Source organism: Phascolarctos cinereus, unplaced genomic scaffold (genome assembly GCF_003287225.1).
Source record: "Phascolarctos cinereus isolate Bilbo 61053 unplaced genomic scaffold, phaCin_HiC Scaffold_2;HRSCAF=192, whole genome shotgun sequence".
Taxonomy (NCBI): Eukaryota; Metazoa; Chordata; class Mammalia; order Diprotodontia; family Phascolarctidae; genus Phascolarctos; species Phascolarctos cinereus.
Genome location: NW_027555625.1, coordinates 227,698,341 through 227,723,287, shown reverse-complemented (window position 1 = coordinate 227,723,287; position 24,947 = coordinate 227,698,341). Strand labels below are relative to the sequence as shown.

The 24,947-nt window shown below is 43.8% G+C and overlaps 1 protein-coding gene across 4 annotated transcripts in view; it reads left to right on the top strand.

Moving 5' to 3' along the window:
* PABPC1L (poly(A) binding protein cytoplasmic 1 like) overlaps nt 1–24,947 on the top strand; it is a 32,751-nt gene that overhangs the window by 2,671 nt on the left and 5,133 nt on the right. For 2 of the 4 annotated variants that reach the window (XM_020984103.2, XM_020984101.2), the window contains exons 3-13: nt 1,695–1,888; nt 7,296–7,411; nt 9,707–9,846; nt 9,933–10,027; nt 11,077–11,214; nt 17,782–17,877; nt 19,995–20,270; nt 21,228–21,318; nt 21,538–21,627; nt 22,296–22,396; nt 23,078–23,171. In XM_020984103.2, coding sequence (XP_020839762.1) covers nt 1,695–1,888; nt 7,296–7,411; nt 9,707–9,846; nt 9,933–10,027; nt 11,077–11,214; nt 17,782–17,877; nt 19,995–20,270; nt 21,228–21,318; nt 21,538–21,627; nt 22,296–22,396; nt 23,078–23,171 — 1,431 coding nt within the window. Of the gene's footprint in view, nt 1–1,694; nt 1,889–7,295; nt 7,412–9,706; nt 9,847–9,932; nt 10,028–11,076; nt 11,215–17,781; nt 17,878–19,994; nt 20,271–21,227; nt 21,319–21,537; nt 21,628–22,295; nt 22,397–23,077; nt 23,172–23,870; nt 24,298–24,947 lie in introns of those variants that run through there. The other 2 variants (XM_020984102.2, XM_020984109.2) reach the window with 2 other exon arrangements.

Here is a 24,947-nt window from a genome sequence, read left to right as displayed (position 1 = left end):
GAAAGGCACCTCCGAGGCTATCCAGCCCAATCCACATGTGAATGGGAATCTCCTTTCTACGTTCCCATGTGTGGCGGGCCAACCCCTACTCTAGCAGCCATCTTTCCCCGTAAAAGCCGTTGCTCTCTATGCCACCGGAGTAAGTAAAGCTCTGTTAGGCAGTTTTCCTTGGCTTATTCCCTTCGCATTTGAATATCTAAAAACTCACATGGTCCCCCAGGAAGAGAATTGTTTGGGAGGGAGAGGGGATGCTTGGGAGAATTCTATTAACCAATCTCATTGTCTGGAAAAGTTAGAGTGGCCACTTTTATTCCATGGGAATTTGGCTTAAAATGTGCCCTCGAAGAGAAAAAAACACCTCAAATCAACTCTCCTGGGGAAGAGCTTTGCCTTTACAGTGTTAGGCGTTTTTAGTTTGACCCCTTGGGTTTTACAGGTGGGGAAAATGTGACAAAGGGAGTCAAAGTGATTTATCCGAGATCAGACTGATGCCAGTGGCCTCTTGAAGATGCTTGACTCACTGGGAAATCATAGCTAACATTTATTTATCACTTAAAGCTTTGCAAAATGCTTTCCTTTTGTTATCCCATTTGTCCCTCGCAGGATCAAAGGAGATAATGTTTGTAAATCGCTTAGCACAGTGCCTGGCACATAGTAGGAGCTATTATTATCATCAATAACAGTAATAATGATCTTTAAAACAGCCGTGTGAGGTAGGTGCTCTTATTATTCCCATTTGTACAAATAAGAAGAAAAAGATGAGAGGTTAAATGGCCCCTGACTGTGGTTCACAGGAGCATCACCCCTGCTTCCTGCTGGCTGCCTTGGAGTAGGCAGTAATAGATGGGTCTGGGAATTCATTTGCCCTCAGCCTCTCACTACCCTGTGGGAAGACAGCCCCTTGAAGGCTGAATAAAAATCGGGGCTTGCCCAGAGGGTTGGTAGAATTTCTTGTAGGTCATATGTAGTTTGGAGAATATTCGATTCAGGAGAGAGCCCATGGAACATCAGGCGTAGAATATTAGCATTGAAACAGACCTTTGGATGTAGAACAAACCTCTCCACTTCTCTGGCATGGAGTCGGTGATCTGTGCTGTACTCAATGCCTGCTGTATATACATAGTACGTTTTTTGGATAGGAAAAGCGCTATGTCTTACCACCTGCCTCCCAAAGCTGTTTTGAGGATCAAAGAGATAATGATACTATAAAGCACTTAGCACAATGCTTGGCACATTGTAAGCGCCATGTAAGTGTTAGCTATTATTATCTTCCCTGTGAAGAGTGAGATGGAAATGACATGCTGGGAGGGAGTAGGCTGTCCTGAGACCACATTGTGAGGTGTGTATGGCAGCCCCTGAGTCTCCTTGCTTTACTTACTTTAAATACCTTTCCCCACAGGATGCAGTGCCTGCACGTGCTTTTCCCATGCCCACTTAAATTCGTTTCTTCCCCTTTAGAATCTGCTCTCACCTTTTACTCATATTATAACTTGGGTTTCTAGAGTATGTTAACAGTTTGCAAAACTGTCTCCCAACACTCTCCAAAACCCTTGAAGCTAGGTATTACAAGTAATATTATTCCTATTTTACAGCTAAGGACATTGAGTCTCGGAGAGGCAAGCTCAGGTCTTGACACCGTATGCTGTGCTCTTGCTCCATAGCAAGTTCACTGGAACCCTTTCCTCTCTGTTTAGCTGAACGAGCCTTGGACACCATGAACTTTGAAGTAATCAAGGGCAGACCCATCCGTATCATGTGGTCCCAAAGGGATCCGGGGCTCCGGAAGTCTGGAATTGGCAACATCTTTATTAAGAACTTGGATGACTCCATTGACAACAAGGCCTTGTATGACACCTTCTCTACCTTTGGGAACATCCTCTCTTGTAAGGTGAGTTCTAGGTTCTGATGATATTAGCTGTTGCCTGGGCCATGCTACCCTACCGGCAAATGGCAAATATGGGTGTTGGAGCCCCCAGTCACCCATGGGACTAGAATCTTGGAGGGGAGTGGCCCTGAGGGAACTTGGGCATTTGACCTGTGGGATTGGTGGAGGGGAGGGATAGCCCAGTAAGGGTGTGATGGCCTGAGAACTTCACCTGTTTGGTTGACTTTGTGGAAATTAGCCTGATCTTATATAGCTAAATGTCAGGCCTGTCTCTTCCCCTGGTTAGCTTTGTGACCTTTCCCTGATTAACTTTTCTCCTTTCTCTTAAGGCATGAGATTAGATGATTTCAATATAGCTCTATCATTCTTTGTTCCATGAATATTTCCAGCTCTAATGTTCTATTAGGATATTCTGATATAAAGGTAATTCTCAAGTTGATCACCACTTAATTATTATTCATTGAGGTTTGGAGACAGCCTTTTGGAGGAGAGTTTTTAAGAGTGCATTTTATTCCACCAAGTCAATTTTAAAAAATCAACAAACAGCAGGTTCTCATATTTGCTGTATCTTTCTGTCGATTATGTAATGTTTAAGGTGTCTGCTAGAGAAAATAACCCCCTCCCCCCCATCCCTTCTCCTTTCAAAAGGGATCCTACTGAAAGCTTTATAGTGATGGGAAGGTAGTACATGGGTCAGTGATCACTGATCAGTGTGCTCTATTGCTTTTTTTTTTTAAAGTTGTAGTACCACTTATGGCTCCCTGCATTTTCAGAATTGTTGGCTCCCACACACGTTTCTGATCTGTTCCAATTGTTCTTACTGCCTAGGTCATCTTAAGGTATCTCCTCACCCAGCATCTTCACAGAGGTGGGGGGCTCTGGCTGTGGAACACTGCCTAGAATGTCAGACTTTTTTGATAACTAAGTTTTGCTGAACTGGTTTTTTCCCCTCTTTTTTTATCCTTTGTTATAAGGGGTGTCTCTCTGGGAGGGGAAGAGGAGAGGGATACATTGGAAAATGCAGGTAATAGACAAAAAGTATGAGAATTTATTTTTTTAAAATCATTTAAGTGCCTACTACATGCTAGGCACTGGGGGTTCAAAAAAACAATGGTTTCTCCCTTCAAGGAACTTATATTCTACTGGGAAGAAACCATGTATGTAGAAGAGTAAATTGCGCTCACGTGCACACACTCACACACACACGATATATTGTATTTCTTACATTTGTGTTTTACATATATTTGTAAAAATGTGTATTGTGTTTACTCATCTACATACATATAATATATTACATATGTAAGCATATAACCCTTCAAGGAACTTATATTCTACTGGGAAGAAACCATGTATGTAGAAGAGTAAATTGCGCTCACGTGCACACACTCACACACACACGATATATTGTATTTCTTACATTTGTGTTTTACATATATTTGTAAAAATGTGTATTGTGTTTACTCATCTACATACATATAATATATTACATATGTAAGCATATAACACATATATGAGCATATATAATGTACATTGTATAAACCTATATGTCATATTACACACATGTAAGTGTGTGTATACACACACATACACAGTAGAATGTAAGTTCCTTGAGGGTATGAGTATGTGAGAGAGAACACATGTGTGCTTGTTTAGACGAATTAGGGATGGGGGATAGAATGTCATGTATATCTACCAAGTAGTCCAGGGGAGCTAGAATCATGAGATCATGAATTCAAAGCTGGGAGGAACCTTAGAGGTTATCTATTCCAACCAAGCTAGGTGGCATAGTACATAAGAGGGCAGGGCCTGGAGTCAGGAAGAGCTGAGTTCAGATCCAGCCTCAGGCATCTACTAGCTGTGTCACCTTGGGCAAGTCACTTAATTTCTGTTTGCCTTAATTTCCTCATTTGAAAAATGGGGGTGAGAGTAGCACCTATCTGCCAGTGTTGTGAGGATCAAATGAGATAATGCTTGTAAAGCACTTAGTCCAGTACCTAACACATAGTAGGCATTTTAAATAAATGCTTGTTTCTTCTCCTTCCCCTTCCCCTCATCTTTTTATCTGTAAGAGAAGGAAACTAAGGTTTGGTGAGGTTAAGCCTACTGTAGGTGGTAAGTAGCAGAGCCAGAATTTGAACCCAGATCCTTCAAACTTTTCCCACAGTCAGAGACTCCCTCTGACCTGAAAAGGTAGACTGGAACTAGTTTGAAGGAGTTTACATTTGACACTGGAGGCTAGAGGGAGCTAGATCTTCGTGAGAAGGTTAGACCTGTTCTTGAAGAATAACCAGTTTGGCAGCTGTGCAGAGGAGAGGAGAGAGGGACTGGAGACAGGGAGACATTGGGGGCCGTTGCATTGGTCCGTTTGAGAGGTGATGACAACCTGGTGGCTGTTAGTGTAAAGAAGGGGAGAATACTAAAAGTGATACTGATTTTAAAAAAATAGTAATAGCAAATGACAGATCTGGTCCATTTGTTTTTTTTTCTTCTGCTTGTTGTCTTTCCACTTTTATTGTTATTCTCTTGGGGTGATTCAGCTTAATTGCAAGGTCCCAGATTTCCATAGATTTATTTTCCCTTGCACTGCTATTTACTGTTAAGACAGTAAATATAAAGCTGTAAACATCAGTCTTTCTCCTTAAAATTTTGTAAGTGAGTTTATTTCCTTTTTTTGTTTGTTTTGTTTTTTAGGCAATTGGGGTTAAGTGACTTGCCCAGGGTCACACAGCTAGTGTCAAGTGTTTGGTCTGAGGTCAGATTTGAACTTGGTTCCTACTGACTCCAGGGCCGATGTTCTATCTACTGCTCCACCTTAGCTGCCCCTAAGTGAGTTTATTTCCAAGCCAATGCTATTCTTGGTTGCCCTGTCTCTCTGCTTGACAAGGAGGTCAGGTATGGACTGAGGTCATTTCTGGGCTCTTTTGGCCTTCTTTGCTATATACTGGTCAACCTTCTGGAGGATCAATGAGGACTATTTCTTTTCCTGTATTTTAGCATCAGTAGCTAAGCAGGTCAGGTTGGAACTACTGTAATTTGCTTACTGTATTTTCTCATGTTTATTCTTTCTTTTATTTTTGGCATAGATTCTGGCTTCTCTTCCAAAAAATTAGTGTACACGGCTGATGTAGAAAAGGCCTTCACATGGGTTACTCTGTGGTAACCTGTCAAAATACCACTTGGCTCCATGTAATGTTTGCCATGTCCAGTCCCTTCTGACTCTTCTGGAAAGAATTCATGATAAATAAATGAAAAGCTACAGATGTTAGGCAGATCTTATTTCTTAATCCCAAATCATGTTTGACAACATTTGTTACTGGTCTCCCTGAAAAAGCTTGGCTTTGCTTTGAAGTTAGAGTAACAGCATATATGTTGACTTGGAGAAACCCATCAAATTCGTCAAATAATTTTCCGAGTTAGCACATAAGTGGTACAATGTAGAGTGTTAGGCTTGGAGTCCGGAAGACCCAAGTTCAGATCCAGCCTCGGATATTAGGTGACCCCTCTACATACATAAGCGAGCCCTTTCCATCCCATCTCCTTCAGCATATTGCCCCTTCTGTCATCTCTGCTGTCTCACTTATCTTCAGCCTCTCCTTGTCTCTGAAGTGCCTGAATAGCTCACCTGGTGTAGAATATTAGATAGCCAGGGGCAAAAAAGTGTCACAGGAGATGTTTAGAAAATACGTGACCAGAAAAGGATGTGGACCAATCATTTTCTGAGGGTGAGGATTAATAGATGGGATGATGGCCTAGTGCCTGTGTAATGGTAAAACACTTAGAAGAAAGCCTTCCGTGTGTTGGGTAGATCTTTGATGGGGGAAAATGTGGATGGGTTTGAGCTGGCATAGCTGAAAAGCCTCAATAAATATCACTGAAATAAGAGATCCATTGAAAGAGGGTTATCTTTGCACTTTGAAGGAATGAAGAACTCATTGAAAAAGTCCTTCCTCTATGCCCAGTGCTATCTGTTGTGCACTGTGGAAGGCACTTTCCTTGTCCTGGTCGAGGTGGAAAACACCTACACAGGTTAAAATACAAAGAGTAATGTGAAGTCATGTGTTAAGGGCCACATGAACAGGAATGCTGAAGAATTGGCCTTTATCCTATGGGCAATGTGAAGTCACTGCAGATTTCAGAGTAGGATAGTTATGGGATAAAAGTGTTAACTCAGAAATTCATTGGGTGATATCTGGAGCTCAAATCCTACCTTATGCAGGAAGCATTCCCCAGCTCCCTCAGTTGCTAATCCATTTCCCTGTGATGGGTGGGGAACCTGCAGCCTGGAGGCCACATGTAGCCTTATAGGTCTTTGACTGAATCAAAGTGTGGCCCTTTGACTGAATCCACACTTCACAGAACAAATCCCCTTCATAAAAGGATTTGTTCTGTAAAACTTGGACTAGGTCAAAAGGCTGCCCCTGAGGACCCAGAAGGCCACATGTGGCCTCAGAGGCTGCAGGTTCCCTACCCCTGCCCTATGAGATCACCTTTTATCTTAGCTGTGTCCTATCTTCTACTTACCTGGCTATTTACATAGTGTCTCCCTCATTAGTCTAAACTCTTCCAGGTGTGGTCTCTCAACCTGTAGTCCGTTTAAGGGGAGGTTGGGGTTAGTGGATTGTTGGAGTGTGGGAGTTCTAAATTGCAGTAAGATTAGAGTCTTCCAGGTATCTACATTAAGTTTGGCATCAATATGGAGGGGTCCCTGACTACGGGGCTGTTCTGACTAAGGAAGTCCAGGCTGACTTGGGCAAATTGGCCCAGGTCAGAAAGGGTATGGGTCAGAGCTTCTGTGGATCAGCAGTGAGGTCAAGCCCATAAGGAGGCACTTAATTTTCCTGAAGTCCTGCTTTTATCCCTTAACTATCCAGCTCTAAAAGCTGCAGTGACTTCCCATTGCCCTGTCCAACAGGGCCTGTTTTTGCCTTTCTTTGTATTTCCAAATAATGCTTAGTACAGTGCCTGTCACATAGTGAGAACTTAATAAATGTTTGTTGACTGGTCAGGGGCATAGAGAAAGGAGACTGGCTAGATGACCATTGTAGAAAAAACTGAATGATACCACATTTCTGTAGCATCCCAAAGCACTCTTGCATCCATCGTTTCACTTGTTCCCTGCAATACCCCCTGTTATACAGTTAGATGAAGAAACTGAGGCTCGGAGGGTAGATGGCTTTAATCAGAATTATACAAGCCAGCAGTAAAGCCAGAATGAGATTATGAGTCGGACTCCTAATTCAGGAATGACTTCTGCTACCAAACTGGATTTAGGGTAGAGGAGTGGAGATGGAAAGAGAAAGGGATAGATGAGTCAGGTTATACTGTGGGTGGCCTGTGGGTGGTGGTAATGCTTTGGGCTGAGTTTCCTTCCTTCCATCCCCACCTTTACCACCCCCTCTCCCTGTGGCAGGTGGTGTGTGATGAAAATGGCTCCCGGGGATTTGGCTTCGTCCACTTTGAGACAGAGGAGGCTGCAAATCAAGCAATCAACACTATGAATGGGATGCTGCTTAATGACCGGAAAGTGTAAGTAGCCCTTGGGGGAAGGTGACAGTGCTGGGGGTATTGAGGAAAAAGCTGGGATTGGAACCTGTATCTATCCTAGGATTTCCGGTTTCAGTTTCTTGCCATGGAGCCAAGCTTGGATATTGAAGGGAGATGGGCACACCATGGCCAAGGCATGGAGTCTCCAGTTACAGAGGGTCCTCTCCCCATTGCCTATGAAACAAAGAGACTCTGGGGGGTTTGAGGGTGAGATTGAGACTAAGACCTTCCTCTGACCTATGTGAGGGTTCACATTTCTAGGATAATCTCTTTTTCCCCAAACCTCCCTTCTTCCTAAATTGCCTGTTAGTGTCAAGGGTACCACCATCCCAGTCACCTTGGCTTGAAATCTAGATGTCATCCTTAACTACTCAGTCTTGCTCCGCTCTCCTTGTCCAGATGATTGCCAAGTCCTGTCATTTCTACCTTCGTAACATCTCTCCCTTGCTGATCCCTTCTCTCCTCCACCACTGACACGGTCCTGGTCCAGGCCCTTAGTGCCTCATGCCTGGACTCTTACACACCTAGACTCCTGGTGGGTTTTGCTGCCTCAAGTCTCTCTCCTGTCCAGTCTGTCTTCTATTCAGCCGTCATACTGATCTCCCTAAAGTGCAAGTCTGACCATCTTACCTCTTCTCCTTTTCACTTATTTTCAGTGACTCCCTGTTACCTCCAGGATCGAATACAAAATACTCTGGTTTTTAAAGCCCTCCTATAACCTGGTCTGGTTTTTCATGCACGACTCTATTTCCCAACTTGGGGCATTTTCCCTGGCTGTGCCCTGTGCCTGGAACACTCTCCCTCATTTCCTCCTCCTGGCTTTCTGGGCTTCCTTGAAGTCTCAGCTAAAGTCATCACTGCCAAAAGAAACCTATCTCTGATAGCCTTAATTAATCTTAATGCTGTCCCTCTGTGATTATCTCCATTACCCTGTATATATCCTCTTAGTACAATGTTTGTATGTTTTCTCTTTCATTAGATTAAAACTTCCTGAGGGCAGGGACTATTTGTTTCTTCCTTTTTTTTTTTTTTGTCGTCCACTGTTTTTGTTTTTTGTTCTGTTTTTTTTTTTTTCAGATTCTTTCTGACCCCATTTGGGGTTTTCTAGGCAAAGATACTGGTGTGGTTTACCATTTCTTTTTAAAGATCATTTTATAGATGAGGAAACTGAGGCAGACAGGGTTAAGTGACTTGTCCAGAGTCCCACAGGCCAGATTTAAACTTAGGTCTTCTGACTCCAGGCCCAGCTCTTTATCCACTGAACCACCTAGCTACCTGGTATAGAGTGGGCCCTTAAAAAATACTAGTTGATTGACAGATTTTAAGGTTTAGTTTATAAAGCATTTTCTTCATAATTAGACTATGAGAGTAGATATGTATTAGTCCCAATATTACAGATGAGAAAACTAAAGCTTGGAGAGGAGGTATCAGAACTAGCTTTTGAACCCAGGTCTCCTGACTCCAAAACCAAGGCTCTTTCTACTGTATCATTGTCCCTGCCTAAGTAACCTGGTCAGTGGGAAGGTAAAGGATGTATAAAAGCAGTGATGTGAAAGGTTAGTGATAGCACAGTGTGTGGGGGGGTGGGGGGGGGGGAAGGGGATGGATGAGGCTTGTGCTGGTAAAAGTTTAACATCCAGCTCTCCAAAGAGAAAGAAGGAAATGTAAACTTGATACACTTTAATCTGCATTATTACCAAATATTTCTTTGCTTTCTTAAGTCTGGACGATGAGCAAAACAATAAATCAAGCCCTGATCTGTGGTATTTACTGATTTCTAAGATGTAAACTGAACATTTTAATAGTTGGCTCTTGAGAGACCATATCAGTGGAGTGGACCCTTCTGGCTGAGGAAATTAGATAAGGCTTTATGGAAGAAGTGGTATTTTGGCTGAGCCTTAAAAGATAGGGAATAATGGGGGTGAGGGGAATGAGGAAGGGCGTACCAGGTGTTTTAAGAGTTCATTGAATTTGTCTCTAACCCCTGTGGATTCCATGCAGAGGAAGCCCCTGGATCCTTGTGTCCCATGGGACAGACGACCTTTTAGCAGGAAATTGGCCAAAGAGGAGTAAGGGGTGTTAGGGAAAGGAGGGCCAATCCTGGTTCCTTCCTGCCTGCCTCTCCTGCAACTTTGAAAGCTATGGGAGTGTGAGGCAGAGCTGGGGGGGAGTCAGAGAAGGTGTTCTGAAGGAGGAGCCTTGAAAGATGGGGAAGAATTACCTAGGTCTGGACTTGTGGCCAGGGTGAGGCTGACTTTGAGAACTCTCCCTTTGCAGTTTCGTGGGCCACTTCAAGTCCCGGCAGGAACGGGAGGCAGAGTTGGGGGCACGAGCACTAGAATTCACCAACGTCTACATCAAGAACTTCAAAGAAGATGTGGATGAACTGTGCCTTCAGGAACTCTTCTCCCGATTTGGTAAGAGCTAGGGACTGGCTGGACAGGCGGGAGGTCTCTGGGCTCTCCCAGCCCATGGAGCCTGACCCCCTGTTACTTATTCGCAGGAAAGACTCTAAGTGTGAAGGTGATGGTTGATGAAAATGGCCATTCTCGAGGCTTTGGTTTTGTCAACTTTGAGAAGCATGAAGAAGCTCAGAAGGTAAGGAGCTCCCTTCCTTGCATTGGCTCCCCAGTGGGGGCCCCTGCTGATGAGGTCTGGAAGATCCAAGTATTGGATGCTTAGCCTGCATTTCCTTTTGAGAGATGCTGGACTTATATAACATCATGACAACTGATATAGCCTAAGGGTCTGTCTCCCCCCATATTCCATATCCTCTACCTTGGCTTCCGTAGACTGTTGGAATATCAGATGCGTAGCACTTTAGAACCTCGAATGGCAGAGCTGGAAAGGGACCATTTTGTTTTTGGAGGAGGGCCAATCCTGTCATTCTCAGTGTGAAAATGTCCTCCAAGTATGGGACAGTGGAAAAAGCACTGAAATCCCAAGATCTGGATTCAAATCCCACCTCTGTTTACTCAGCAGTGTGAGCTGGGTCAGGTCTCTTCATCCTGTATACCTCAGTTTCCTCTTCTGTAAAATGAGAGGGTTGAACTAAATGGCCTTTGAGGTGTTCCTTTGACTGTCACTCTGAGCCTACAAATTTACCTGCAGATTAGGGCTCTAGCGGGTCTCCTGGAGGCCTTGAAGTCAAGTAACTTGGTCGTAGTTATGCAAGTCTTCCTGACTTACAGGCCTGTTCCCCCTACCTACAGTGTCCTGTGGCCTCTCACAGGGATTTTTTACAAGGAGGGAAGGGATACTTGGAAATTGAAAATGACTAATCTGGGACTAGAATCTAGGTCTCCCAACTTCTTGTCTCGTATTCTTTTTACTGTGCCATAGCTGCTTCCCTAGTAATATGGAAACCGGGGCAGCTAGGTGGCACAGTGGATAGAGCGCCGGCCCTGGATTCAGGAGGACCTGAGTTCAAATTCATCCTCAGACACATAACACTTGCTAGCTGTGTGACCCTGGCCAAGTCATTTAACCCCATTGCCTAACCAAAAAAGAATGGAAGTAATATGGAAACCAAGGTGGATATGCTCTTGCCTCCCTCTTTCTGGGAGGGATTTAAGCAGGGACATGGGGAGAAGGTGTTGCTATGGCCCTGTCCAGTTTCTAGATACTGACCACTTTTTCTTCCGAAGGCTGTGAGTAGCATGAATGGGAAGGAGCTCGGAGGTCGAGTCCTGTATGTCGGACGGGCCCAGAAGAGGACAGAGAGGCAGGGGGAGTTGAAGCGTAGATTTGAGCAGATGAAGCAGGAGAGAGTGAACCGCTACCAGGTAAGGAGAAACTGCGCAAAGGAGAGGACTTAACCAAAAATGACTAAGAAAGATTTGTGGAAAGGATAACTTGAGCTATTTGGACAGGGTGTACCTTGGCCTGGGAGACCCAACCCAAGAAATGTATAGTTGGTGAAATCAGCCTCTTCCTTCTCGGTGTAGATGCAATGGGTTGGTGGTTGGGTGAATATTGTAATTGTAGGTAGAGGACTTGGAAACTATAGTGGAGTACTGAAAGCAGGCCTGGCAGGGCAGTAGGAGAAATAAAATGACTTACCCAGGGTTACAGAGCTAGTAAGTTTCTGAGGCTAGATTTGAACTCGGGTCTTCCTGACTCCCAAGTGTAGCCCTCTATCTTCTGTGCCATCTCACTGACTCTTTTTTAAATTTTTTTTCCTTTTTTTTATTTTTTGGGTAGGCAGTGGGGTTAAGTGATTTGCCCAGGGTCACACAGCTAGTAAGTGTTATGTGTCTGAGGTTGGATTTGAACTCAGGTCCTCCTGAATCCAGGGCCGGTGCTCTATCCACTGCACCACCTAGCTGCCCCTTCGCTGACTCTTAATGAACAAGATTATCCGTGAAGATAATGTTGGAAAAAACGGTTGGGGGTTGAAAAATTAAAGGAGCCAAAGACTTATAACCCATCCACAAGCAATTTATTAGGCACCAGTTTTATGCACGGGAAACAATTTTTGCCCTCAGGGAGCTTAGATTTTTACTGGGAGGGGAATACATTCACAGATAAGGAAATACATACAAAGTAAATAATTGCACAGTGTGGGGGAAGGGAATGAGGAAAGGCACCTTTCCTTGGATAAGGATGGACTGGGCTGAGCCTTGAAGGGAGTGAGAGGTTTCAAGAAGGAGCAGTACACAGAGCGTAAAGATGGTAGTGGTGTCATGGGCCAGGGAATAGCAAAGCAGGCCAGTCTGGTTGAAATGCAGAGTATGGAAGTGTGAGTAATGCACCTGAATAGCTTATGGCTGAGGCCGTGTTATGAAGAGGTTTAAAAGCCAAACGGCAGTTTCTATTTTCGACATATATATTACATGTATAATGGCAGTGGGGAGCCACTGAAGCCTTTTGAAGGGAATGACATGATCAGACCTGGGCAGCTATGTGGAGGGTAGATTGGTGAAGTAAGGGACTGAAGGGGTGTAGGGAGACCATTTAGGAGATATTTCAAGGGTCTAGATAATTAGGGCCTGAGCTAGCATGGTAGTCCTGTGAATAGGAGAATAGAAATGGATCAGTTCTGGATGGCTTGAAAGTCTCATACTTATCATATCTTGAATAATTTCTTCGAGAAGAAACTCAATGTGGTGAGCATCAAAGAGTATTAAAAAAGAGAGAGAAATGAACTATATCATAAAAAGAAATAACTAGTTAGCTTTTATGGGAGTCATCTTAGAATCAGTTGTCTTAATGCAATCATATCATTACCTACAAAGGTCAAAATCAGTACCTAATTAGAAAAACTGCAGCACGAAGTTATAACAGCTTCAGCCTGGCCTGCTGATTTTCTGAAATGGGAAATGGATGAAGGAGAAGACATGGACTTTGATAATCGCTGTTTCCTTTAAGACTCTGACATGTTATAAGAGTATCAACAATTCCCCCAAGGATACCAAGAAGCACCCAGAAACCCAGACCTTAGCCAACAAAGACCATATCTTTTTGCCTGGCAGAAAGACATGGTGGCCAAGAACAAAAGAAATTTAGGAATTCATCCACAAAATTTGGTAAGATTAGTTTGCTGAGGGGCAGCTAGGTGATGCAGTGGATAGAGTACCGGCCCTGAAGTCAGGAGGTCCTGAGTTCAAATCCGGCCTCAGACCAAACACTTGACATTTGCTAGCTGTGTGTACTTGGGCAAGTCACTTAACCCCAATTGCCTAAAAATAAAAGAATAAAAAATAAAAAGATTAGTTTGCTGGAAAATAATGCTTAATATCTCCTCACAAATTAGCCAAGAGCAATGTGGGAAGGAGATACTTGTCTGCAGAAGGCATAGCAACTGAGCCAAGCTATCCCTAAAGTATTCCAGTGAAAACTGAAAGGAAGACAACAGATAGACAAAAACAGATAGAGCCCTGCCAGCATATCAGTGACCATATTTTGGTCAGTAACAATGGAACCAATACATTTCAACTCCTCAATATGAAGAAGCATAGGTGACTAAAAGGACAAATTCAGGAAGAGTGTCTAGACCAAGTACATGCAAAAAAATCCATGCTGGAGATGATTTTGAAAACTTTGAGAGATCAGCTTTCAAAATATCTGAAGGAAGGGAAGATAGGGAATGTTTGGGGTAAGGAGAAGCATAAGATCTACCCAGAAAGTGGTGGAACAAACATCAGTAAGTGCCTTACCCATATACTTACTTTGTTGATCTCTGTCTCTGAGCATAGATATTTTTATATGGTACTTTATGGTTTGTAAGATGTATGCACATTTCATTTGAACCTCTTAATAACATCATGAAGTAGGTGGCCTTACAAGTGTTACCTTCATTTTACAGATGAGAAGATAGATTAGGAGAGGTTAAATGAGTTGGCTATAGTCACAGAACTACTAAGTCAAGTAGGATCAGAACCCAGACTTCCTTGATGCCACATTCAGCACTCTATACAATGTCACCTGCATGTATCTTTAGGGTACTCTGGAAAAAAACATGGACTGGGGAGGGACCAACTTTTGCAGACATTTTTCCCCCCACTTAATAATATTTTATTTTTTCCAATTACATGTAAACATAGTTTTCAACATTCACTTTTGTAAGATTTTGAGTTCCAAATTTTTCTCCCTCCATCTCTTCCCTCCTCCCTCCCCAAGACAGCAAGCAATCTGATAGAGGTTTTACATGTACAATCATGTTATACATATTTCCATATTAGTTGTGTTGTTCATTAGTCATGAACAATCAGAACAAAAGGGAAAAAACCCCAATACCAAGATATGGTTGAAATGGGTACATGATTTAGACATAAGGAATAATAATCACAAGCAAATTAGGAGAACAAGGTATAGTTAACCTGTTAGACCTATGGAGAAGGGAAGAATTTATGACAAAACAAGAGATAGAGAACAGATTTTGTACAAACAAAGCAAATTTCAGTTAAGATTAGAAAGAAAGCAGAAAGCTGGGAAACAATTTTTATAATCAGTGTTTCTGAGAAAGGCCTCATTACTAAAATATGTAAAGAATTGAGTCAAATTTATGAGAATACAAGTCATTCCCCAATTGATAAATGGTCAAAGGATGTGAACAGGCAGTTTTCAGATGATAGTTTTCAGCTATCTATGGTCATATGAAAAAATGTTCTAAATCACTGTTGATTAGAGAAATGCAAATTAAAACAACTCTAAGGTACCACATCACACCTCTCAGATCGGCGAACATGACAAAAAGGAAAATGATAAATGTTGGTGATGTGGGAAAATTGGGACACTAATGCATTATTGGTGGAGTTGTGAACTGATCTAGCCATTCTGGAGCACAATTTGCTATTATGCCCAAAGGGCAACCAAACTGCATATCTTTTGATCCAGTAATATCACCACTCAGTCTGTATCCCAAAGAGATCATAAAAAAGGGAAAAGGACCCACATGTACAAAAATATTTATAACAGCTCTTTTTGTAGTGGCCAAGAATTGGAAATTGAGGGGATGTCCATCACCCAGAGAATAACTGAACAAGCTGTGATATATGAATATAATGGAATGCTGTTGTGCTGTAAGAAATAATGAACAGGCTGACTTCAGAAAAAACCTGGAAAGATTTACATAAAATAATACTGAGTGAAGCGAGTAGAACCAAGAGAACATTGTACACAGCAATAGCAACATTGTGTGATGATCAGCTATGGCAGACTTAGCTCTTCTCAGCGATATGATGATCCAAGACAATTCCAAAAGTCTCATGATGGAAAATGCTAAACACATCCAGAGAAAGAACTATGCAGTCTGAATGCAGATCAAAGCACACTATTTTCACTTTTTTTTCTTTCTCATGGTTTTCCCCTTTTGTTCTGATTCTTCTTTCACAACATGACTAATGTGGAAATATGTTTAACATGATTGTACATGTATAAACTATATCAGATTGCTTGCTGTCTTGGGGAGGGAAGGAGGGAGGAAAATTTGAAACAAATTTACAAAATGAATGTTGAAAACTATCTTCACATGTAATTGGGGGGAAAAGTACTATTAAGGAAACAAAAAAAAACCCACAAGAAAGAAAAAACAAGAAACAAAAATGAAAATAGCATGCTTGTATCTGCATTCAGACTCCATAGTTCTTTCTCTGGAGGAGGATAGCATTTTCCATCATGAGTCTTTTGGAGTTGTTTTAGATCATCGTATTATTGAGAAGAGTCAAGTGTATCATAGTTGATCATCACACAATGCTATTACTGTGTACAATGTTCTCCTGATTCTGTGCAGACACTTTTCTGTAGCGGGTTACATCTTTAGTCAAACAGTTGGCTAAAATATAAGAGAATGGTGTGTTTGGTTACAAAAAAGTATTTCATTCAGTTAAACAAAGTAGCCCCAAAAGCTATCCTTCAGTAAGGTGATAAAACATTCTATAATCTCTGCAAACACAGAGAGAGAGAATGCTCTGTTTGCTGACCAGCAAAGCATAAAACAAATGTGAAGCATTATCATGGAGACTGTCCAGGGAATTGGCCAAATGGAAAAAGGCTTCCATGGAAATGGTGAGATCTTCCACATGCTCCTATTTACAGATGACATTGATCTGCTTACCTCAAGCCCAGAATACCACAGGGCCTCCTTCATGAGATCCGTGAGCCCTTTGCATGAAAAAAACCAAATGGATGTAGAAGGCCTACTGTCTGAATGAAGACTGTTGAATTGGTCCCATCATGCTATGTCATAGATAGGCTGTGTAGTTGAGGGGTGAGCTGGATTCAGAGAGGAACAGTAAGAGTAGTGAGTATTTTAGTTTGAGAATTGTGTAATGCTTCCAAAGATCCCAAGTTACCTCAAACAAAAACTTTTTTTTTAAACACTAATATTCTCTTGGTGATGGATGATATATGGCTGCAAATCATGGACCACCAGTCTTTCCCCTCCCCAAAATTAAAATTTTAGATGACCCAGAGGGCCACAGAGAAATGCACAGTGGGCATAAATAGCCTTTGGCATGTTTCCAGCAATGACTTGGGCACAAGAAGTGACAGAAGATCTTTCTTTTAGGAAATGCAAGATGAACCAGTCATGTGGTGAGGTTGAGATTTACCCGATGGTCCATTCAGGAGCTACATTGTGCAAATGTAACGTTAAAATAAGTAACTGGAAGAAAGCCTCCATCCAGCTTGTCAGGTTCCCCCTTTGTGGAGAACACATGGCATGGTATGGCTAGGTCACATTTTGTGCCATTGGGGAGAGAATACCCCACCCACACTGATGAGGCCACAGATCATTGAGTTGTACCTCTGCCTTTTGCCCATTCTCCAAAGCAGCCCAGTGTGTGGTCTGCCTGAGTGTGTAGTAGGTGGCAGGAGAACTGTAGATAAGGAGTCAGGGGCTCTGGATCTGGACAGACCATTATCTCTGGGCCTCAGTTTTCTACTCTGCAAAATGAGAGGATTTGGATTCTATGATTTCTAAGATTGCTTCCATCTGATCCTGTGATCCCTAAGAGAGGGACCCGCCTTTTTCCTGGTGGTACAGGAGCCCAAGGGCTCAAGCAGGGACTCTTTCCGTGGCACATCTGGTTCTGATAGATGCACAGATCTACCCACCAGATGTTCAGAAATCCCAACCCCTCCCTCCATCAGCCCCCCCCCCAAACCTGCCCACTCTACACCTGCCTTGGTTTCTCTCTCCAGATTAGGTTATAGAGTGAGTTGGCCCAGCCTGAAAAAAGATGGGTTGAGATCTCTCCTCTCCTCTCAGTGGCACTGAATACATATTGGGGGTTGGGGAGTGGGTTTGGATCTCAACAGGAAGCAAAATCATGGAATCTCTAGCATTTCTTTGCCTCTGCTGCTTTTCCTCCCAGGTGTCTCCTGGGCCCTCCCCTGCTTCATTGTAGCTGGAAGTTTCTGAGAATTTTAACAATTTATAAAGGATTTTTCTCACAACTACCATGTGAGTTAGAAGGTGTAGCAATTATCCTTCTGCTCAGAAGTTTGTAGAAGCAGAATTTGAACCCTGGTTTTCTAGTTGCAGATCCACTTTTCTTTCCATTGTACTTTCCCATCCAGGCTTATCTGTGTTTCTTGTTCCCCTTAGCTGGACAACAGTCATACGCTTATTGGCAGTGACTGGTTGAAGAGTTGCCAACAAGAAATTTAAATTTTTAGCAGGTGTCTTCTGGACACAATGCCATAACTCTGAACTTGAACATTTTCATTGTCAGGCATCTGCAGTGCTATGCATTGGGCAGGCCAAGGAGGGAGAAAGTATAGTATTGGGGAGGATGGAAAAAATGTAGCCAAATTACTTTCTTTAGGAAGCTGAGGGATAGAGGTGGAGGGAGGGGAGCTGGTGGCTGTTACGCTCTTTCTTAAAGTCCCTGTCCTCACTTTTCCAGGGTGTAAACCTGTATGTGAAGAATCTGGATGATGTCATTGATGATGAGAAGCTGCGGAAGGAATTCTCTCCTTACGGAGTGATCACCAGTGCCAAAGTAAGGGCGATCTTAGGCCATGGGACTGGGGTGCAGTGGGGAGATGAGGCTACCATTCCCTCCGCTTCCAAATTGAGGGTGGGGATAATTTGGGGATTTGAGGCAGAAATAGCCTGGTTCAGGACTGTGGCTTATACCCTATGAAGGTCATATCCATCCATAAATATTGTACTAGGTATAGTAGAAGGGAAATGCATAGTCCTTGCCCTAAAGAGGGAATAATCTACATTGCAATGAGCCTGATTTCTGGTCAGTCCTATAATTAATTTGGCTAACCTAAAGTGGGTCTGATCTCATGTGGCCTCAGGCCCCCAAACCTGGCTAGCCGACCATAGAAGTGGGGTCCTGGGTTATTATGTAATGTTTGCTTAAAGTAAAGCCTATCTGTGTATTGAGGGGACCAGGCTAGAGATGTAGATAGCTTGGAAAGAAACATTCCCACTTTTTGTGGGGAGTGAGGGGGAGAGGGGTCTTCGTGGGGTGAGAGGTGACATTCTAATTCCAAAGGAATATTTTAAGACTACAGAGTAGAAACAGCCCCTTCTCTTAGGAGGTCAGGTTGATTTCCCAGGGTGTCTTCAACTCTCTCAGGCTGTTACCAGTTATGTAAGCAGAGCCTCCTACACCCTCAGCTCTGTGCTAGATGTTGTAGGGAATTTAGAGAAGGAAAGGACAAGGCCTGTGCCTTCATGGAGCTCATAGGAGATTCACAGAATGTTAGAGCCAGAGTGTCATGGGACTTGGTGGTGTCTTATATCTGAGGAAATAGGCCCAGACAGGGTAAATGACTGCTTAGTTAGTGAAAAAGCCAAGACTAGAACCCAGCTGTCCTGATTCCCAGTCCTGGGGCTCTTTACACCACCATGTTGCCTGTCATTATAGCTGTAGCTAAAATGAGATTAGTATAAGAATTTTGAAACCAGAATGGATACAAATTCACTTAAACAAAGAGGCAGTGTGATATAATTGGAAAGACCCTCAATGTAGATCTACCTGGGGTTGTCTTCCCGACTCTCACTGGTTTTATGACCTAAGGCAAGTCACATCCCCATTTTACAGAAGGTGAATGATCCATACCAACTTCTGAGGACTGTTGTGAGGATCAGATGAAATAATGGGCATGAAAGCATAGCTCACAACACTCTGTGGTCTGAACCAGATAAAAATGTAACTGGGAAACAGTTAACAAAGTAAAAATAGGATAAAACATAGATAACATTACATTTTAAAACTAGGTTAGTATGGGACCCATAATGGTCCTTCTGTACAGATTAGTGGCCCCTGTTTCTATCAGAGTTTGACACTGATAATCCGTGGTATTGACATAGGCATTAGAAGCAGAGGGGATGGAACCAGATTAAATGAGAGGTTAATTCACATAACTCTAGAATAGTCATTTCCAATCTTTTTGATAAGGAAAGGTTGAAGCTATTTTTTAAAAAGGCTTCATTTGAATCCTTCATTTGAATCCTAGAATGGGAGTCAGGAGACCTAAGATCTAATCTCAGCTCTATTATTTAATATGTGTGATTTTGGAGAAGTCATTTAAATTCTCTGTGCCTAAGTTTCCCCCTATAAAATGAGGGAGTTAACCTAGGTTATCAGACTCTATGGCTACTGCCAGCTAACATTCTTTGAGTCTGAGGCAAGACTTACAGACCATGGCATGCTAAGATATAGGTAAACATTGGTTTATCTGATGCCCACATTTGTGAGAAGAGAAGGCATGAGTCCCTGAGGACTCATGTACAGAGCCAGGTGTGGGGCTTGAGGGGTCTCTTGTGGGCCACAGCATCACTCCAGCCCATGCTTATCTTTTCTTTCTACCCTGAGTTCCTTCAGCCTTGGTTCTCAGGCCATTTGGGGAGCACTGAGCAAAGTCAGCCTGGGATTGAGTTAATTTTGCATGTGTGTCTCCTTAGCTAGCTCCTTGGGGGCAAGGGATCAGACTTTATATGACTTCCCCTCAGTGCCCAGCCCAAAGCCTTGTCCGTGATAGCTTTTTAGGAAAACCTTATTGGCTGATGTGATGAACCTGAGGGCGGAGGGAAGCGTGGCCTGGGATCCATCGTCCCTTCGACATACCCATAGTAGACCTTGTCTTGTCTTGCTTCTAGGTGATGACAGAGGGTGGCCACAGCAAGGGGTTTGGCTTTGTGTGTTTTTCCTCCCCAGAAGAGGCTACAAAGGCCGTGACGGAGATGAATGGACGGATTGTCAGCACCAAGCCCCTCTATGTAGCCCTGGCCCAACGCAAGGAAGAGCGGAAGGCCATCCTCACCAATCAGTACATGCAACGCATCTCCGTCCTCCGAAACATAAATGGCCCCATCTTTCCCCAACCCACCAATTATTTCCTGCCTGCCATCCCCCAGGTGACCGCAATCTTTCAGGTATTTATCCTTCCCAAGGGACTGTGGTCATATATTCCTTTTGTCCCCACGAACTCACTGTTTCCCCCTGGGCTCTCTACCTCTAGACATGGAAGGGACCTTAGAACATAAAATATCAGGGCTGGAAAAGACCTTAAAGATGATCTAGTGAGGAAGCTGAGGTCCAAAATTTAAAAAAAAAAATGGCCAGGGTCATGTAGCAGTTTATTGTCAGAGCCAGGTCAGAATGAGAACCCGGGTTTCTTCTTGGTGTAGTGTTATTTCCTTTCTGGCCCACTGTTAAGATGGTGTGACCCTATATCATGGTGTTTAAGCCAAACTTTAAGAGGGTATGGTCCGTTTATTTCTCAGTCGTCTCTGACTTTAGAGTGATACGTGGGGTATGCGGGCAGCTGAGCCACCTGTCTCATTTTAACACCCTGTGAAATAAGCAGACAGGTGGGTGCAGGCCTCTTCCTGTGCTAGGAGGCAAAAGTAGACTAAGTCACCTATTTGCCTACTTAACCAAGAGGTTTAGGAGGAAGAAGAGATGGGGATTTGCGTAGTTTGTACTCTTCGGGATACTTTACTTTTGTGAGGATAACCTGCAGTTCTGCTTCCAGGGGCTCCTACCTTCCCGGAGCTTCTAGCCTTTCCTGGCCTCTCACCACTTGTTTCTGGCCCCCTTGCTCCAAGGGAATCCCTGTCCCAACTCCTGTTGTGTGTCATGGCCCCTGGGCTCACCAAGAGGCAAAGCAGTATGGTAGAAAGAGCACTGGGTTTGGTTGGACTCAAGACCTGGGTTCAAATTCCAGGTCTGCCATTTATTAGTTATGTGACCTTGGTCAAGTTGATTAACTTCTCATTCTGTTTCCTCTCCTATAAAATAAATGTAGGCTGGGGCAGGGGACTTAGATGATCTCTAAAGTCTAGTTGTGAGTTCTGTGATCCTGTGGTTTGTGCTCATTGTCTCCACAGTCTCCTACCAGAGCAACCTTCTACAGTCCCAGCAGCATTGCCCCAGTTCGGCCTGCCCCAGGGTGGACCAGCTTTTCTCCTAGGTCTTCGTGTGAGTGTTTCCCCTACTCCTTTTTTTCCACCAGCACCTCTTCTCTTCTCCACCCCCTTTTTATCCTCTTTAATTTGTACCCCCTAGTGTAGCCATTCTCTGGTTCTTCTCTTAGATATTTCACATCTCCTCTTCACCGTCACTGACTTCTACCAAAAATCTCTGGTTTCTGGACTAGTACAAAGTGCCTGCCTTGATAGCTTGTTCTTTTCTTGCCAGCCACACCCCGGCACTCCATCTCCAACGTCAGTACTGTCCGGCAGGCCTCTACTCAGGTGCCCCGGGCAGGGCCCCACATGCAGAGAGTGGGTAAGTTGGGACTGTCACTTCCTCCCCCCCTAGTCTTGTATAGATCCCCTTGGAGGGTAGGGAGGTCACCAAGGAGTTTCACTTTTCCCGAAAGGTGAATGTGGTGTTCTTTGACTGAGAAGGGCCAGGTCATCTGTCCTTCATGTTTATCTGGGAACAAGAATGTACCTGCCCTTCACTTAAAAGTCTCTCCACGAGGAAGGAAGGAGCTTGGTTTTCCTTGGCTTTCCTGGTAGATGGAGTGGTCCCTTAGTTCTCACTCTTAATGCGCCGTTCCTCCCATCTGCACCCTCCTCCCCATACCCACCACAAGCTGCCAGGTCCATGTAAGGAAAACCTTAACCAGAGCTGAAAGTAGAATAGGCTGTCTTGGGAGATAGAGAACTCCCTGTCACTGTGGGTGGCTGCAGGTGCACATTCACTGACCACTCGTCAGGAAACTATAAAATGTAAGCAACTTGAGGCAAGAATGTAGAAGCTGCCTCATTTGGTCCTTGTATCCCCAGGGCCTAGACCAGTGCCTGGGGTGTACATAGTTGGTGTTTCATAAATACTTGTTGACCTAACTTGTAAAAGGATTTCTGTTCAGGTACTGGACTAGCTGGCTTGAAAGTCCTTTCCAGCTCTGAGATGCTTTGATTCTTAATGTTTCTCTTTATGTATTACAGTCAGTATTGGGACCCAGACTATGGGAACTGGGTGTCCAGGCTCCCCAGGCCACACCATCGCCCAGTACAAGTACTCCTCAGCTGTGCCTAATGCACATCAGGTAAAGGGTTTGTCCAGGCTCCTCAGACTTGTCTGAGTCTAGGCTTCCAGAAGCATACTAGGTTGCTTACTTGCTTGGTACAGCAGTTTTCACATCTGCAATTTGGCCATTATGTTTTTATATGTTTTTCTTTTCCTTTCTCTCTCAGCCACTTTGTTCAAAATGTTGCTCAAAAGTCAGCCTCTTCTAGGGATTTCTTCCATGTTGAAACTAACCTAATCGATCACTGCCTCGTATCCCTAGTAATTATAAACGTTAGAGCTGGGGAGGAAGGACCTTTTTAGAACAGAGATACTTAACTTTTTAAAAAATTCATGGACCTCAGGTTAAAAGTGAGTTTTCGAGTCTCATTCCCCTTCTTATAGGGGAGGAAATTGAGGCTGCAAGGCTCAGCGATGGTCGTTGAGGTCCAGGCGTAGAACCTGGCTTCTTTTCCCAACCCCATGCTGCCTTTGTAGCTACATAGGTTGGTTTCTACTTATTAGTCCTTCTTTCTCTTCAAATGAGGGACACTGTATATGGAATGATTTTGAAAACACGGTTATCTTTCATGAGTCTTTTCACATCACATGCAGTATGAGCTTTGCCCAGTCTCCTTGTTTCTGCTGGGCAAGGCTTTGCAGGCAGGTGGTTCTGATGTTAGTCTGTAGTTAGTAACGTCTGTGTGGGGTTTATTTCCAGGTAATGGAGCCAGCTGTGTATATCCAAGGGCAGGAGCCTTTAACTGCATCTATGTTGGCCTCAGCCCCACCCCAGGAACAGAAGCAGATGCTTGGTATGTGCACAGCTCTTGCCTGGTAGTGTTGGGAGCAGTTTGGGCCTGGGTCTGGACCTGAGTGGGAAACTTGCCTTGATATTAGTGTAAAAACCATTAGCTTCTGGACTCAAGTTAGTACTATGGGATTTAGAAACCAAATGCTTGGATTTGAATCCTAGCTCTGTTACTTATTACCTGGGCAGCCTTGGGCAGGTTAATTCTCTAGACCTCAGGTTCTCAGTTATAAAACAAGGGAGCTGAATTATAATATCTCTAGAGTCCCTTCTGGCTCAGATCTCCTGTACCTCCTACTTGCATTTTGACCAGCAGTGTTTTTAGTTATTATAACAGTAGATGCTTCTCCTTGTGCCCCATCACTATCTCAGCTACGTTAGAGGCAGTTTGGTGTAGTGGAAAGAATATTGGGCATTGTGTGATTCTAGGCGGATCACTTTTCTTAGTTTTCTCATCTGTAAAGAGGGGATGCTATTTATGCTGGTGTCTGCCTGTCACAATTCTCTCCCTGGACCAATCTATCCTGTATTCTGCTGCCAGCGATCTTCCTAAAGCTCAAGTCTGACCATGTCACCTCCACCCCCCCCCCAGTCAGTAACCTCCAGTGACTCCCTATCACCTCTAGGATCAAAACCAAACTCCTTTATTTGGCATTCAAAGCCCTTCATAACCTATCTCCCCACTCCCTGCCCCCCCCTTCAGTCTTCTTAAACCTTACTCCCCGACACGTACTGTTTGATCCTGTGATGCTGGCCTCCTGGCTGTTCCATGAACACGACGCTCCATCTCTTGGCTCTGGGCGTTTTCTCTGGCTGTCCCCCATGCCTGGAATGCTCTCCCTCCTCGTCTCCACCTCCTGGCATCCCTCAAGCCCCAACCAAAATCTCACCTTCAACAGGAAGCCTTAATTCCCAATCCTGTCTTCCCTCTGTTATCTCCTGCTTATCCTTCATATCTACCTTGTTTGTACATATTTGTTTGCTTGTTATCCCTACCCCCTTACCCCCCAATCAGATTGTGAGCTCCCTGAGAGCAAGGTTTGTCTTTTGCTCTTTTTTTGTATCCCCAGCACTTAGTACAGTGCCTGGCACATGGTACATAAGTACTTAATAAATGTTTATTGACTGAATGACTGAATCCACTGCTTACCTCATAGGGCTGCTGTAAGGAAAGTGCTATGGAAATGGGAACTAGTATTTGTGATTTTTTACTAAAGGTCTTCATTCCATACCTCCCTTCTCCTTAAATAGCTTCTGGCCTCCTTCCAGGATGGGCTTGGGAATGGATGAGAACCTTCCTTAGCTCTAACCTAGGAAGTTGTTAACCCTTGGGCTTGTGGGGAGGATCCTTCTGTCTACTCCAGGATCACTGGCTTCTGCCTCCCTGAATTCTGGGGAGGGGTGGTCATATTGTCTTGTCACGCAGTGGGGAAGAGTGCTGGTCTTGGCATCAGAAGACCCAAGCTGGAGTCCCGTTTCAGACACTTAATAGCTGAACTAACTGAGCAAGTCTCTTCTCCTGTTCTCACATGTGTAAAGTGGGGCTAACAACATCAACACAAAGAAGCAAGCATGATATGGTGGCTGGAGAGCTGCCCTGGGTTCACGTCCCACCAAGACGTATACTGGCTGGGTGACTTGGGATGAATTACTCTAATTTCTCAGGACCACTGGACACTTATTAAGTCTAAGGTACACAATAGTTGCTCATCTGGAGTTTGGGGAAGCTCCTTCCCTGCTTTAGTGATGAAATCACAGGTCCAGGACAAAAAGAAAAAAA